This window comes from Zosterops lateralis, assembly GCF_965231275.1.
Source record: "Zosterops lateralis genome assembly, chromosome: 17".
NCBI lineage: Eukaryota > Metazoa > Chordata > Aves > Passeriformes > Zosteropidae > Zosterops > Zosterops lateralis.
Window position 1 is genome coordinate 2,847,862 of NC_139777.1, and position 14,338 is coordinate 2,862,199.

The 14,338-nt window shown below is 44.0% G+C and overlaps 1 protein-coding gene across 2 annotated transcripts in view; it reads right to left on the reverse strand.

The window, feature by feature from the left end:
- ATP2A2 (ATPase sarcoplasmic/endoplasmic reticulum Ca2+ transporting 2) overlaps positions 1–13,489 on the reverse strand; it is a 44,605-nt gene extending 31,116 nt beyond the window's left edge. For both annotated transcript variants that reach the window (XM_083873908.1, XM_083873907.1), the window contains exons 1-5: positions 12,720–13,489; positions 11,605–11,622; positions 11,431–11,513; positions 4,411–4,515; positions 819–957 (exon numbers count right to left, since the gene is read on the reverse strand). In XM_083873908.1, coding sequence (XP_083730034.1) covers positions 819–957; positions 4,411–4,515; positions 11,431–11,513; positions 11,605–11,622; positions 12,720–12,837 — 463 coding nt within the window. In that variant the 5' untranslated portion in view covers positions 12,838–13,489. The remainder of the gene's footprint in view (positions 1–818; positions 958–4,410; positions 4,516–11,430; positions 11,514–11,604; positions 11,623–12,719) is intronic.
- Positions 13,490–14,338: the final 849 nt, after the last annotated feature.

The following is a 14,338-nucleotide window of genomic DNA, read 5'->3' on the forward strand; positions in this document are numbered from 1 at the left end:
ATGGCATTATCACCCAAATGATGGAGTTTTAGCTAAAAAGTATATAACCCTTTTATTTCTGCACTCCTTCCCAACAAAGACACACCTTTTAGAGCAAAACAAAGATATTAGAAAACTCTAATTAGAAAGCAAAAGTCCAGTCAAGTCCAATTTTAAGACTGGCACTTCAAAAGCTTACCCAGGAGAAACAGGGTGCTCTACTCTGCATAGCTCATGTATTTGAGATCTGCGCAGCAAATTGTGGAAAGAAGCAATAAAGAATTATGGAAGATAAGAAAACAGTGAAGTCATGTGCCAGTCATACTTGCTGAGAGGACAGAAGACATTTGTGAGAAGTTCAAAGGCACTGCTACTACAAGTCTAAGAGCTGGAGAAACACACTCACATGGAATAACAGAGTGTGACCAAATAAAATCTCTGCACTCCCAAACCTAAGGAAACTGAAGACATTTTAAAACCAGGAACAAACATTTACTTTGTGATAGAAAAGCAAACAAGTTTTAGGACGCTCTGAAAACAGACATTAGAAAACAAAATTTTAAATTTGTGACAAGTGTTAAAACCACAACTCCAGTTAAGATGCTTTGCTTTTAGACCTACCAATTAAAGTAAGTGGCAATTTGAAAAACAATCCCCTCCGTACAAATGCACATTTAAGGTAATTACAGATGAACAGGAACAAGATTGTTCTTAAGCAAAGTATATACTTAGGAGTCTTTGAAAACTCCCCCCAGGGCCTCAAATCATTAAGACAAAGCCCCACAACAATTTTACATTAAAATGCTAATGCGTGTATCCACCACATTAGTGGGTCTTACCTGCCACCTCCACGATGTCACCTGGGACAATGTCTCTTGCTTTAATCCTCTGGACACTTTTTCGGTCCTGTCTATACACTTTGCCCATCTCTGGTTCATATTCTTTAAGAGCTTCAATAGCATTTTCAGCATTCCTTTCCTAAAAGACAGCAAAAAATGTGTAATTTTGAAAGCCCTCAAGGAAAATAAGCCTGTCAGATCCGATTTTTGAAAAGCATTATCATATGAATGCTACCAACTCAGCTCTATTTCTTCAGAGAACATTTTGTGTCCCCTCCCCTTATCAGGCTGCTGACTGGAAATCATTAGAGTGTAATTCAGGTGTTAGTGGGCCTTTAGAACACAGGAATTGTTTATTTAAACCCTGCAGCATTTTCCATCAAGAATATCCACTGTGTTGTTGCAGGGAGGCCACACAAAGAGTTCCATGTCACATATGGATGCCTTTGGACATCAAAAAAAGCACTAAGCAGAATTAAGATTCGTGGATGCAGGTGTTGGCTGGAGCAGCTTACACTCAGCCTGGAGTGGACCAGCCCTGCGAAATTTTATTTTTTAGCACAAATCAAGGATCAAGTTACAATGAAGCCAACTTATTATCAACTTTATTTCAACAAAGCAAGTCATGCTGAAGTGAAATTAAAGCACACACTAGAAATTTCCCCAGAATCTCTAAACAATTTACAAATTTAGATGAATCCCCACACAGGAGAACCTTTTGATTCCCACTAACACAACAGCTTTCCTATCTCAGCTGCAGCCCTCCTCTCACTGAGCACAAGCAGAGATTGGTATCAGTGGTGTGATGCCACCTGGATAAAGAATAACTGCAGAAACCAGCAGCTTATCAGTGCTCCCTTCTCCAGCTCTTGGAGAAAGAACTTATTTTCCATTTCCCTGCCTATTGACAAGAACAAACGTCATTTAGCCCTGATAATTATAGGTAATGGTAGAGTACACAGAGTTTTTAGAACATCTGCCCTTCAAATACACACCAGCCTTTCCAGATAATAAAAAAATTCCTCCTTGGATGTCAAAGCAGAAACAAAACCATCAGAAATTCAAATGTTGAGGAACTCACTAGTTCCTTGTAAAAGTATAGCTGAAAATTACTGCTACCAAAACTACCTTAAGGAACTAACATTTACATGGCACAGCTCAGGGTCTGGGAGTGCAGATACCAGCATACACCCATAAAGCTGCATGAAATACCAGCCTCATATTCCACCAGGTGAATTAATTCTGCTCCTCAGCACTAGAACACCAACATTGCCTTTCTGTGGACTATGAGTCACTGTGAGGCAAAACCTTAAAGTCTCACAAAAGGAAGGTTACTTCAACAAAACTCGTCCTTCAAAAGGAGAAATAAAAATTCAACATGATGACCCAGGTGGCCAAAAAAAAAAGCCAGTGGTACATGGCTTGGAGCAGAAATAGTGCAGCCAGTAAAATCAGAGCAGTGGCCAGCACAGAGGATAGACACTACTGAGGCACCTCCAGTTCTGGGGGCAGTTTTGGGCCCTTCATGACAAGAAGGACATGGAGGGGCTGGAGCACAACCAGGGAAGGAAAACAGAGCTGGGGAAGGGTCTGGAGCACCTGAGGGAGCTGGTGGGGGGGCTCAGCTTGGAGAAAAGGAGGCTCAGGGGGGACCTTGTCACTCTCTAGAAAAGGAACAGAACAAGAATAAGCATCCAAGTTGCACCAGGAGAAATTTAGAATGGATACTAGCAGCAATTTCTTCACAGAAATGGCTGTCAAGCGTCCAAACAGGCTGCTCAGGAAAGTGGATGAATCACTGTGCCTGCAGGTAATGAAAAGATGTACAAGCGGCCCTCAGGGACATGGTTTCGTGGTGGCCTTGGCAGTGCTGGGTTAACAGTGTGACTTGATGATCTTAAAGATCTTTTCCACTCTCAACAATTCCATGATTCAGCTCCCTCAGCCAGCTCAGCGTGCTAGACTGAGTCTTTTTGCTGCAGTTATGGTAGCCAGAGTATCCTGCAGGCACTGAGGCACTGGCAGGTGGCTCCTGGGGAAAGGTGACCGTGAGAGGAAAGGCTGAGGGCGGCAGAGCCACGGCTGTGACTCAGAGCTCACATCTGGTACCTGTAGGAACAGATACATTTATGGGTGGAGACTGTGTACTGTGCCTGATTTTCCATGCCCATTAGAACAAGGAATGAGTCACTTCATCTGTGCAGCAACTCTTTCACAATGAAGTTCCATGCATATAAATATACAGAAGTATTCTTTGCACACTGTGACATCTGAAAAAAGCCCTGATTATTTCCTACAACAGGCAAACAGCTACACAAGAAAAATCCTCAAACTACACAGACAGCTTTACCTTCCATTTCATGATTACAATTACCTGCAGAACTGCAAGAGTTTCAAGTTAAACATTAACTCTTGCACAATTACTTTATGAAGACTTGAATATAAAATGTCATTTAAGGGGGCAATGCTGTCACCCCTTGACCGACATTATCTCTTCCCTGCACACCTGCTCCAGCAGGTTGGGCAGCAAGCTGGGCACTGCTGAAAACTGAATTTTGAGCAACACTTTTCAGCCAACTCAGGTGGGATAGCACAGGAATGTGCAGCAATACCACTCAAGGCCACTTCTTCCAGCAGGCAGGGTCCTCTCTAATATGTTGTAACTCGATTCCTCCTTTAATTTTTTGTTATTTTGACCACTTTGGGTTTTTTTTAAAGCATGAAGCCTGATGCACTAAGAGAGCAAGTAATTATGTCACGCTAGCACCCTCCCTTAGGAAAAAAACCCAACAAAACCAACCAATCACACAAAGAACTTACAATAAAAATTCTAGAACATTTTTATCTGCAGAAAAAAAAAAAACTCTAACAAAATATATGCAGCCTTAAGTGATCAAATTAGCAAACTGAAATGATACGAACATTTTTGTTTTGGCATCTTATGAAGTGTTATTTTATGTTATGATACTACTGTCTATATGATTTATAAAAAGGCATCAAATTAATGTCACAGCTGACAAGCACAGAAAAAGTTTTATGGTATTTAGATGTTTTCAGAAGAAACTTGTGCCTTTTGACAGACATGCAGTCTTTGGATGTACACTTAATAGGTACTACAGTGATTGAACAGGGAGAATTAATACTGTATTAATAATTTACTAAAACACAACAGTTGTCTCAAGAGGAAACAGACAAGAAACGAGATTACAAGTGCTCCATCTTTTCCTCCTTAGTCAGGAAAAAAACCCAAGCAAAACACTCCAATTGTTCTGAGCTTTGCAAGGCCTGATTTATTGCCTGAATTCAGGGCTTTACTCTGGCCTGTCTTGTTCATGTGTTCAGCAGTGTGTGGCCAAACACACTGATGGGCATTTTGCCTTTCTGGCAACACTTCTAAAGCTTTCATTTTACCTTTAAGTCAACACTTTCTGTTGAGAAGCTTTATGGTTTGCTGACTCTCAGGAATCCGAAGACAGCAACACATCCTACCTGCTTTGTAAGAACACCCAACACTACAGGGTACAGTGCTTCCTTTTAAACCATAAAAACCCCAAAACATTTGTGATTTGATGCTGTAAAAGTCTCTGCATACCTGCCACACTCCCACAATTGCATTGGCTACTAATATAAGTAAGATTACAAAAGGCTCTACAAATGCTGTGATTGTTTCTTCACCTTCTTCAAACCAGGCCAGGACCTGAAAGAGAAACACAGAGATTTAAATTCCTGATTTACACAGACACCTTACAAACCTCATGCCTGCTAAATTTCAACTGCTTAGACTTCAGCACTTTTGGAAACCCCTCAATCCACCAAGTTCATAGTTTTGTAATTCATGAATGAGTTGGCAAAATGCAATGGAAAATGAGAAAAAGAATCTTTACTAAAGTAGTACAAAGTTCATTTTAGAGGCTGCTCTTCTTTTAAAGGAGTAAGCTATTTATCTGGGAAACAATTGCTACTGTTGCTCCAGAAGTGAAAGCAGAAGTTGTGACAACAGTTATGACAATGAAAAAAAAAATTATTACTGCATAAAACAGGACATAAATTAATTTGACTACTTAAAACACTAAAACCTTGCCAAAATCTGAATTTTAAGCAAGTTAATTGCCCTTTACACCAGTAACTTAGCCACATAAACAGAAACAGTTTTAGAAGTTTTTGGTGAGTAGATGCAAAAAATAAGCATCAACTTATTTAAATACAAGTAGTGTCACACTGAAGCGTCTAAGTGATGGTACAGTTATATCTGAAGCTGGATTGTAAACCAAGTAGCTGATAAAACTCAGAACTGGATTTTAAAAGGTAAACCAAACTTGAAGACTTGCATAAAAGGCTCCACATAGATTTTATTTTGATTCATTTGTTTTAAAAGTGCACTCCAGTTTTAGGCATCTGTCATTCAATTGACTTCAACATGCCAGGGCCTCTGCAGAGTGCTGGAGTCACTGATGAAAAGTCAAGTTAACATGACCAGAGAGGAAGAGCATTTTCGTCAACATGTTGAGCAACAGGAAGCCTGGAAAGTGACAGTAAATAGGAACAACGTGTTGAGATAATTAGGGCTGGTAGTCAGGCAACAGCACTCTGAATCACTAGAAGACTGCAGCGAGCAAACTGTTACTAAAGCAAGCCCATGATTCCACCAACATGCTGCTCCGAGCTATTGCTCAATTGTGAGACACTCCAGGATGTCAAAAGGAAGGAGCAGCAGCATGAAAGCCTCAAGCTGAAAACAGACTGTCAAGCAAATCCAATGCTACAACGAATTTTTTATTATTACAAAGGGATAAACTTGTAAGATCCAGGTTGTGATCAATACCGCTGCAACATTCCAACTGGCAGCACAACGTTTTGAGGGTCTGTGTAATCCCCCTGCAGAAGAGATTTTAGCTGGGATTTCTCCACACCTCGGTGCTCCCACACTGCTGCTCTCCAATCCCTGCCACAGGCCCTGCTGTCTGTGCTCTCCCCTCACACATCCCTGTGCCATGGGCACAGAACTGCTGCTGCCTGTGGAGCTACAGGAGAGGCCAGTGGGGCATTCCCAGAGCTCTCAGCACACACAGGGTCACACGCTGCCATCAGAATCTGCTTCTCCCCTCCCTTTTTTGTTGGGATTCTGTAGAGCCCACTCTGCTTCCAAACAAAGCAAATAAATTCAATTATGTTGTGATGTACTGTGGCTGATTTTCCATGCCCATTCCCTGCTCATCTGAGCAGGTACTACAAGGTTAACTGGAATAAAACATCTGCTTTACATGATGTAAAACCAGAAACTTCTCTGGTTTAAGACCATGTGTGGTGTAAAATAACATTGAGAAAGGCCACAACTTCCAGAGGTAAGGAAAGGAGCTACAAGGACAGCGAGATACAAGTATGTCAAGGAGAGCTAAAATTAAGTTTTCAAGGGATCTTTTCTTTCAATAAGCCATTATTTCTACAAGAGCAGATGAACTCAAATTAGAGATCCTGAGAGTATAGAGTCTGATGGTTTAAATTTTCACTGCTGGTTTTTTGATGAAATTGTCAATCTGTGACAAGACTAAAGTGAAGTATCTAGTTAACCCAGGAAGCCAGCAGCACACATTTCTCTCTCCAGAAGTTTCTACACAATTGCCATCAGTGGAACAATCCAAGCTCTAGTTCTAGAACAATTTAGTAAACATAAACCTAAAATAATCAGATACATTGCAAGTTCTTGGTTTTGCTCTAGCAGACTCCAGCTACATTACCACTTCATTTAGGGTATTTGTGATGCACAAAACATTCTGTAACAGATCAGGTTTATTATTTGATAGCAGCCTGAAGTAAAAAAAAAAAAAAACAAAACAAAGCCAAGAAAAACAAAGAGGAAGTAGAACAAGCAATAAGAAATATTTAACTTAGCATTTTTAGTAACAACAGACTATATGCTGAGGCCTGATAAAGACCAGACAATTCTTGTCCAAGACACTGAGTCCTTGTCAGAAAGTTTCCACTAGCACACTTTTAAGACCCTGGAGAGGTTTACAGTGAGAGATCTCATTTTTTTTTCCTCAATTGCTACTCAGAAGGGCCCCACCATTTTTCAGCCCTAATCACTTTAAGACTCACATGTAGAACAGCTTAATTTCCAGGTCATTGATCTCCAATGCTCTGGTCAGGCACTACTGTCAGTAGGTAAAATCACCATGTATTTAAGAAAGAGTAGGAAAAATAAGAAAAGAATAAGATAATTGCTCAAGAGAAATGCAAGCCTAAAAATATAAGGGAAATAATAGCGAGACATGAAAGCCCCATATCAACAGCCAACATAAGCAGCTTAAAGGACAACTTTCATTCAGTATATTTGCTTTAGGGCTGCCAGAGCTACGGCTTGCAGAGCCTATTTTAAACAAAGCCTAAATGGGGTGGACCTGCAGGACTCTGAGGCAAAAGATACACAATGACAGGCAAACAGCACTTGGGTATTTGTAAGAAGGGGGCAGAGGTAAAATGCCAAAGTCGGGCAGCAATGAGGTGAGCGCTGATGGAAGCGGCTGAAACAGCCCAAGTGCCCTCACAGCTTTTTCCATTTCTACAAGTGAAGGTTCTCCATTGTCAGGGAAGTTACGGAGACAAGTTACCTCAGATGACTATGTATCATTAAGTAACAACAATAGAATTGGAGAATGGGAGTTTGGAGACAGAACCGTGTTGCCCGGCAGGCTGTACCCGCTCACTGCTAACAGAGGAAAAGCAAACACTTTGTTGTCAGCAACCGAACAGGGATTTTTGTTTGGTTTTCATTCTGACAATGGAAACTTAGAAGCAAGCTGGGAGAGGTAAGATCTGATCCCAACAAAAAGAAGTCCTGGGTTAATTAAAGGTCATACAAAACGCATGGACTACATTTAAGAGTTTTCTTCTCACAGAATAATGTGATTTCAGTTTTAATATATTTTGGACAGAGTATCAACTACTGCTCAGAAATTCCTCTTTTAAATTAGCTTAAAAATAGGCAGATGCAAACTATTTCAGTAGTCCTGTTCCATCCATGTCAGTTATACTGAACACCAGGTAACATTAAAGAAAAATCTCCCAGTTTCAGTTCCATGATTCAGGAGAAATTTTTGTCCGCTACACAAGGTCAGGGGAAAAAAAATCTCAAATACAATCCAATACATCTTGACCCCATGTATAAGCACAAACTTTAAAATTTCACTGAGTTCACAGACTGTAAGCATCCATCAGTTGTTACTCTGTATTTCTGAAAATAAATATATTGTTTATTATTGCAATAAGAGGAGAAAAAAAAAAAAAGATATCCATCACCCCCAGTTTAATTTGTACAACATAAAATGGAATCACAATGACTTCTCACATTTTTATCACCCCTAACCTCACGCAAATGAGCAATCTAAGTTTAGCTAAAAGCATGTCAGTGTCACGTTCTACAGCAAGCCTTATCTTGTGCCACACACTCACTGCTGCTGACCCTAACAGGTAACTTTTGGGGTGATTTCAGGGCAAAGCCTGCAACACTGTTACTGACACATCCTACTTCCTCCAAGAAGACCTTCACTCTCACCTTTTATCACAAACTATGTTATACACATGCTAATTTACAGGCTATTATAATCTCTGGGCTAAAGCACGGTGTATTGTTTTAATCTAAACACAGATATCCACTATTAGAAAACATTCTGAGGACATTCACTTCTAAGTCAGCTTAGGAATCAAAGGAATAATTGAGGGGAGAGAATGCTCTTAGGATGCTGTAGAAATACTTCAAGTTTTGGTAGAGTTTATAGCCTACGTTGCACCTTGTAGGAGGAAACCCACTGTGTGATGCAGAGCTAAGACTGCAGAGTTCAGCACACACCACTGCTTAAAGCATCCACACTTCACCAAGGAATTATTCTACATCAGATGCAGTTAACATTTTGCGACCTGTCAAAATCATTTATAACAGCAAAGCAAGCTGTTCTTTTCAGTAAACACTGCAGATCACAAGTATGAAGAATTAAAAGCCACGAATACACTCCACGGGTTTATTTCTGCAGAGGCTTCGCAGATCCAACAGAAGACCAAGACAAGTCTATTCACAGATCCATTTACTCACCACCAGAAATTATTTATACTGTTTCTCTTCAAAAGCCATACTTAAAGGCTTTCACTAACCAGGCACATCTCTTCCAGCAGCTCTGACCTGGAATGTAGGACACAGGATCCACAGCCCACAGACACGCAGCATCTGACCCCGGCAATCAGCCTGGCTGACACAGATTGAGCTGCTGCTCTGGGTTACTTTACTGACACGTACCTGACAAGGCAGTGTGGCAGCAGAGGGCACAAAAGGCATTCTCAACACAAGTTTATACCCTACATAAGAAGGGATGTTTCTGCACAAAACCTAATGCAGGTCTCAGTGCTACAGATTTGTGTCACTGTGCGGGCAGTTCTAACAGCAATAAACTAATGTGATTTATGGTTGCAACACAAGCACCATAAAAACTCCCTCAACACGCAGAGAAAAAAGTTATCTGTGTGCTTTGAGATGCTCTTTCTCATACCTGAATCTTAATTTTTCTAAACTGACAATGTACAGCTGGCCAAGAACACCAGAAATTAGGTGATGTAATTACATCCTATTTTTGCAGTAATGCAATCCTTGTATCAACATATCCAGCGGTGCTTTACAGCTACTACAAAAGTCTGTGTTATGCTTTCATCAAGAAAAAGTGTTAAAACCTAAGAAAAACAGACAACATGATCACCTTCTGAGCAAAGGAAACACCAGAAACAAACACAAAGGCGAAGAGCTTTTAAAGTATCAAAATCATAATATATATATAGGGGGGGTTTACTTTTCATCAGAGAAAAATCTTTATTTCTAACATCAATTTAGTTTGCCTCTAACTCCAAAATAGGAGACAGAAAAGGCAGAGCAGCAGCCCAAGGTCATGTACCATGTCAGCTGCACAGAAGCAGAGAACCCAGATCTATCCCACACTCCATTAGACTACAGTCTCCTCTTAATTAGACAGGAAAATTAACCATACTGAAAAAAGCAACTGAATTCAGCTACTAATCAAGTTTTCCATGAAGACTCAGCAGTGTATGTTCTGTGACCTCTGTCAGTCTGGTCTCATACTTACTCAGATTCACTCAGACTCAGCAATCACAGTTTTAGTTTGGGGAATCTGATTTTTCACTTACTTGTTTATAATAAAAACAACTAATGTACTTTGGCAAGGAAGACTAACAAGCTCCTGTGCTGCCATTTGTCTCGTGAGATGACAGAAACACTCCTGACTTTTCAGGAACAAAAAGACATCCCCTTCTCACCCTCTGTGAGGAAAACGGGAAAGAGGAGGGGAAAAAAAAAAAAAAAAAAAAAAAAAAAAAAAAAAAAAAAGCGCTTTTGAATGACTGTTTACTCAGTTTTCAATAGCCAGCCTGATTTCCTCTCCAGGAAGTAGAAGAGTGAGTGAAGCACATCTGCCTCCGTGGTCAAGACTGATGTCAGCAGTCTCTGCTCAGCTGGTCCTGGTGAATTACAGCCCCAAAGCCAGAGCCCTGTGGAAGGTGTTGGTGTGGGGAGAGCAGATCCCCAGCACAGCACAAACCACAGCACCAGGGCAACCCTTCCCCCACCACACAACAGCTCCAGAGCACACTCTCCTCTGCCCATCCTAATTAACTTGCCCTTAGCTAAAGAGTCACCACAATTTCCACTCCCCCCAAGAGCTGCAGCATTTATTTTTTTCAAGCAGTTAATTACAACTCCAGGGCAAAGTCTACTGTAAACTTTTACTCCCTACCTAAACAATTTAATATTCTCCAAGTTTTTTGTTGCTGTTGTCCAGCTCCCCAAGAAATCCAGCCTTCACCTTCCTCCTCTGAGTCTTCACTCCAGTTTTCCAGTTTTTCAGCAAGCACATACCATTTAGACATAATGTAAGAAGATTGCCTAATCATGTTTTTTTTTAGAAAAAAAAAAAGGCTAAAAATATTCTTGTTCTTTTAGTCCTGTATGCAAAGCAAGATGTCCATTTAATGACTTGAGTATCCAAAGGTCAGTGACCAAATTTGGTCAACAATGGTGCCATCACAGCCGTCAACATTCTTGTCACTGTCAAAAGCAACAACTGTCACCTTGCTATTATCAGGAAGGGAAGGCAACTGGAATATTCGCCATGTAGATTCTATTTACAGTCTGCATTGCATCCAAAAATGTCTTCCAATGATTATACATCGAGCTTGATAAAGATTAACCCACAGGCAAGAAGAATGTCCAGTTAAACGCTTACTTACTCAAGGTTAGTTCTCAAAGCCAACAGCAGCATTGGGAAATCCCACCTCAAACAGGCAAACTGGGTTGAATGAGAAGCACTTTTTTAAAATACCTGTCTAGTGTAGCTATGTACCTATGACTCATGCAATGAAAGACTCCCTCAAATTTTTGTTGGCTAGCACACAGAAACCTCGTCACAAGGAACTAATTTAAGAGACAGCAATCTTGCATCTATTCAGCAAGACAGAATAATTTCAGTGTGTACAGGCAATATGCACTGGAATATGTCACTGCCATACAGACCCCTAGGAAATAAAAAAAAATAAAAAAAAGAAAAGAAATCATACTTACAAAAGATATGCAAGCGGCCAGCAACAAAATTCTAACTAGTAAGTCTTCAAATTGTTCAATCACAAGCTCAAGTAAGGTTTTTCCTGCAATATGTAACAAAGCCATTGAGTCATGCACATCGACAAAAATGAATTATCAACAAGATTTAGCAGAAGATTTCATAACCGTGCTCACCTTCCTCTGCCGGCAGCTCTGTCAGGCGAAGATTTTTCCAGGAAGCGTGTCAAAGAAAAGAAATCATCGAAGAAACACATTAGAACATTATCAGGCATCCATACCAGATATTCTTCCTGAATTGCACACTCAGCTGGGTTTGATCTGACAGACATACTGAAAGCCCTTCTAAGGCGGCTCTTTTCACCGGAGTATGTGAATGGGCCTGAGAGTTTCGCATTTTAAGACACATAAAGGCTCGCGGGAATGTGCCAAGGGTTATAATTCAGCCAAGTCATCACTCCAGCCAGCTGTGGGACTTCTGCTATTGCTGCACACAAAGGGTCAAAGGCTCAAAACGCTTTTCAAATGCTTTCTGACAAAGCCTTTCCTCCACATTCACTTCAAAAAAAAAACACAAACCATCAAACTTGGTTCAAAATATTTCAGATTCTTTCCTCCATTTTAAGGGTATGCCCTTATTTCTGCTCTCCCCTTTATGTTCCTGCAACTAGATTTAGTAATCCAAGAGGCATAAAAGCAGTGTTAAAGCTACAAAAAAACCACCTCCACAGTGCAATCTTCTCACAGATTTTCATTTTTACCCAACGGCAAGGGAGTTGAGAAGGGACTAGGACAGCAAAGAAGTGAGGATTTAAAAAAATCGACTGAATTTTGTGTCCCGATTGGAGAGAATATAAAATAAGGGGCTGAGAGGCGCTAAAAAGCTGGGGAAAATGAAGGTCAGGACGGGCAGAGGGAAAAAAATAAGAATAATAATAAAAATAAAAAAAGGCAAATCCTAAACCTCAAAGCGCTTCATTTCGGAATGGAAGAAGATCTCCCACCGTTAGGGTGAAAGGGAACGGAGGTGACACCCTCCTCCCCAGAGCAGCCCTGCGAGCTCGGGATTGAAAGAAACCCACGAGGTGGAGTTCAAGTCAGCCATCTTCTCTCCCTCGCTCCTATTCCGGGTCCTGGAAGAGATGCCGGCTCTGCCAGTGCACACGCGTTAGGCCTCGCACAGGGCCCCGGCAGGGATGAGGGAGAGGAGAGAGGGCCGGGAAAGGGAGCAGAGAGGGGGAAGAGGGCGAGCGCCGGCGGCAGCATCCCCGCGGCGGGCCCGCCTCACCTACCGTTGGAGCCCCATTTCTCCTTCAGCTTCTTCACTTGCTCGAGGCTGAGCCCGGTGCTCTCGTTGACGCCGAAATAAGCCAAAACTTCCTCCACAGTCTTTGTGTGCGCGTTCTCCATGGCTGGGGCAGGGAGCAGCAGCAAATGGTGCCGTGCCTCGCCTCTTCCTCCTCCCTCTCCTCCTCCTCCTCCTCAGCGGCGGCGGGGGCGGCGGCGAGACCCCTCCTCAGCCCTCACCACCCCCGGGCTACCACCATAGACCCTCTCCCGCAGCACCGGAGCCCGAGCACACCTCTCTCTCTTCGCCGAGGAGGCCGAGAGAGGCAGGGAAAAAAAAATTTAAAAAATATAAAAAATTTATGGAAAGCCGGCCAAAAAAAAAAAAAAAAAAAAAAAAAAAAAAAAAGCAAAAAAAATTAAAAAAAAAAAAAAAGCCCCCACCCCCCCCTCACGGCTCCGAGGGAGCCGAGCCGCCTCTCCGGCGGGGACCAGGGACTTCGGGCGGGGAACGCCGGAGCCGCTGCCGCCTCAGGGCCCTGCGGGGATGGGCCGCGTCCAGGTGGCCGAGCGGCCTCTCCGCTCGCCTCAGCGGCTCCGAGCCGCCCCCGGGAACCGAGGGCGATAACGGCGCGGGGGAGAAAAAGCCGCAGCCGCCCCGCTGCCCGCGAAGGATCAGGACCTCCCCTCTCCTTCCTTCTCTAGCAGCTCGATCCCCCCCCACGGCCGGCCCAGGCCGCTGTTGCCGTCACGGCTCGGGCTCCCCCGCGCCCGCCGCTCCCTCCGCTCGCTCCGGTCGCACAGCGGCGGCGGCGGCTCTAATGTAACTCGGGGGCCGCCCGGTGCTCTCTCGCCGCCGCGGCATGTGGACGCCGCTCATTGGCGGGGCCGGGGCGCGGGGCGGGCATCCCGGCGGTCCCGCCCGCGGGGCGGAGGCGATGGCGGCTGCGGCGCGGCCCCTGCGCAGCGCGGTCCCGCTGCCGCCCGTGTTCCCGCCCGGGGCCCGGTGCCGGCGGCGGCGGCTGCGCTTCACGAGGCGGCGGTGCCGCTTCCGCTGCGCACGGGGAACAGCCCCGCAGGTGTGGTGGGCGCTTTCCCGCCCCTCCTGCCCCGCCGGGAACCGCCCCTGCCCCGGCCTCGGCCCGCGGTGGCCTGAGGGGAGCTGCCCGCCATAGGGGGCTTGGGTGGCGCGGGGCTGCTCCTGTGTCGTGACAGGAACGCCAGCTGTCCTCTGAGCACTGCCCTCGCCCTGTCGTGATAGCAGCCTCATCCACTCCAGGGGTGAGTGTGGGGTTGCCCCCCACCTCAGGACCATCTCCCGGTCAAAGGGTGGCTGTGGGGCCGGCGCGCTCTGTCGCCACAGGAATGTATCATCCGGTCCGAGTGTGAGGGTGAGACTCTCACAAAGAGCCTCGCGGGTGAATTCTGTCTCGTTGGAGACATTCCAAACCCGCCTGGCCACCTTCCTGTGTCACCCTGCCTTGGCAGAAAGTTGTGTGATCTCAGGGGTCCCTTCCAACCCTAAAGGCTGTGATTCTGTGTGGGTGCACCGGCCTCTGTCGCGACAGGAGCCTCATCCCTCACGAGTGTACAGAGGTGAGGGCCGTGTGTCGGTGCCGTGGCC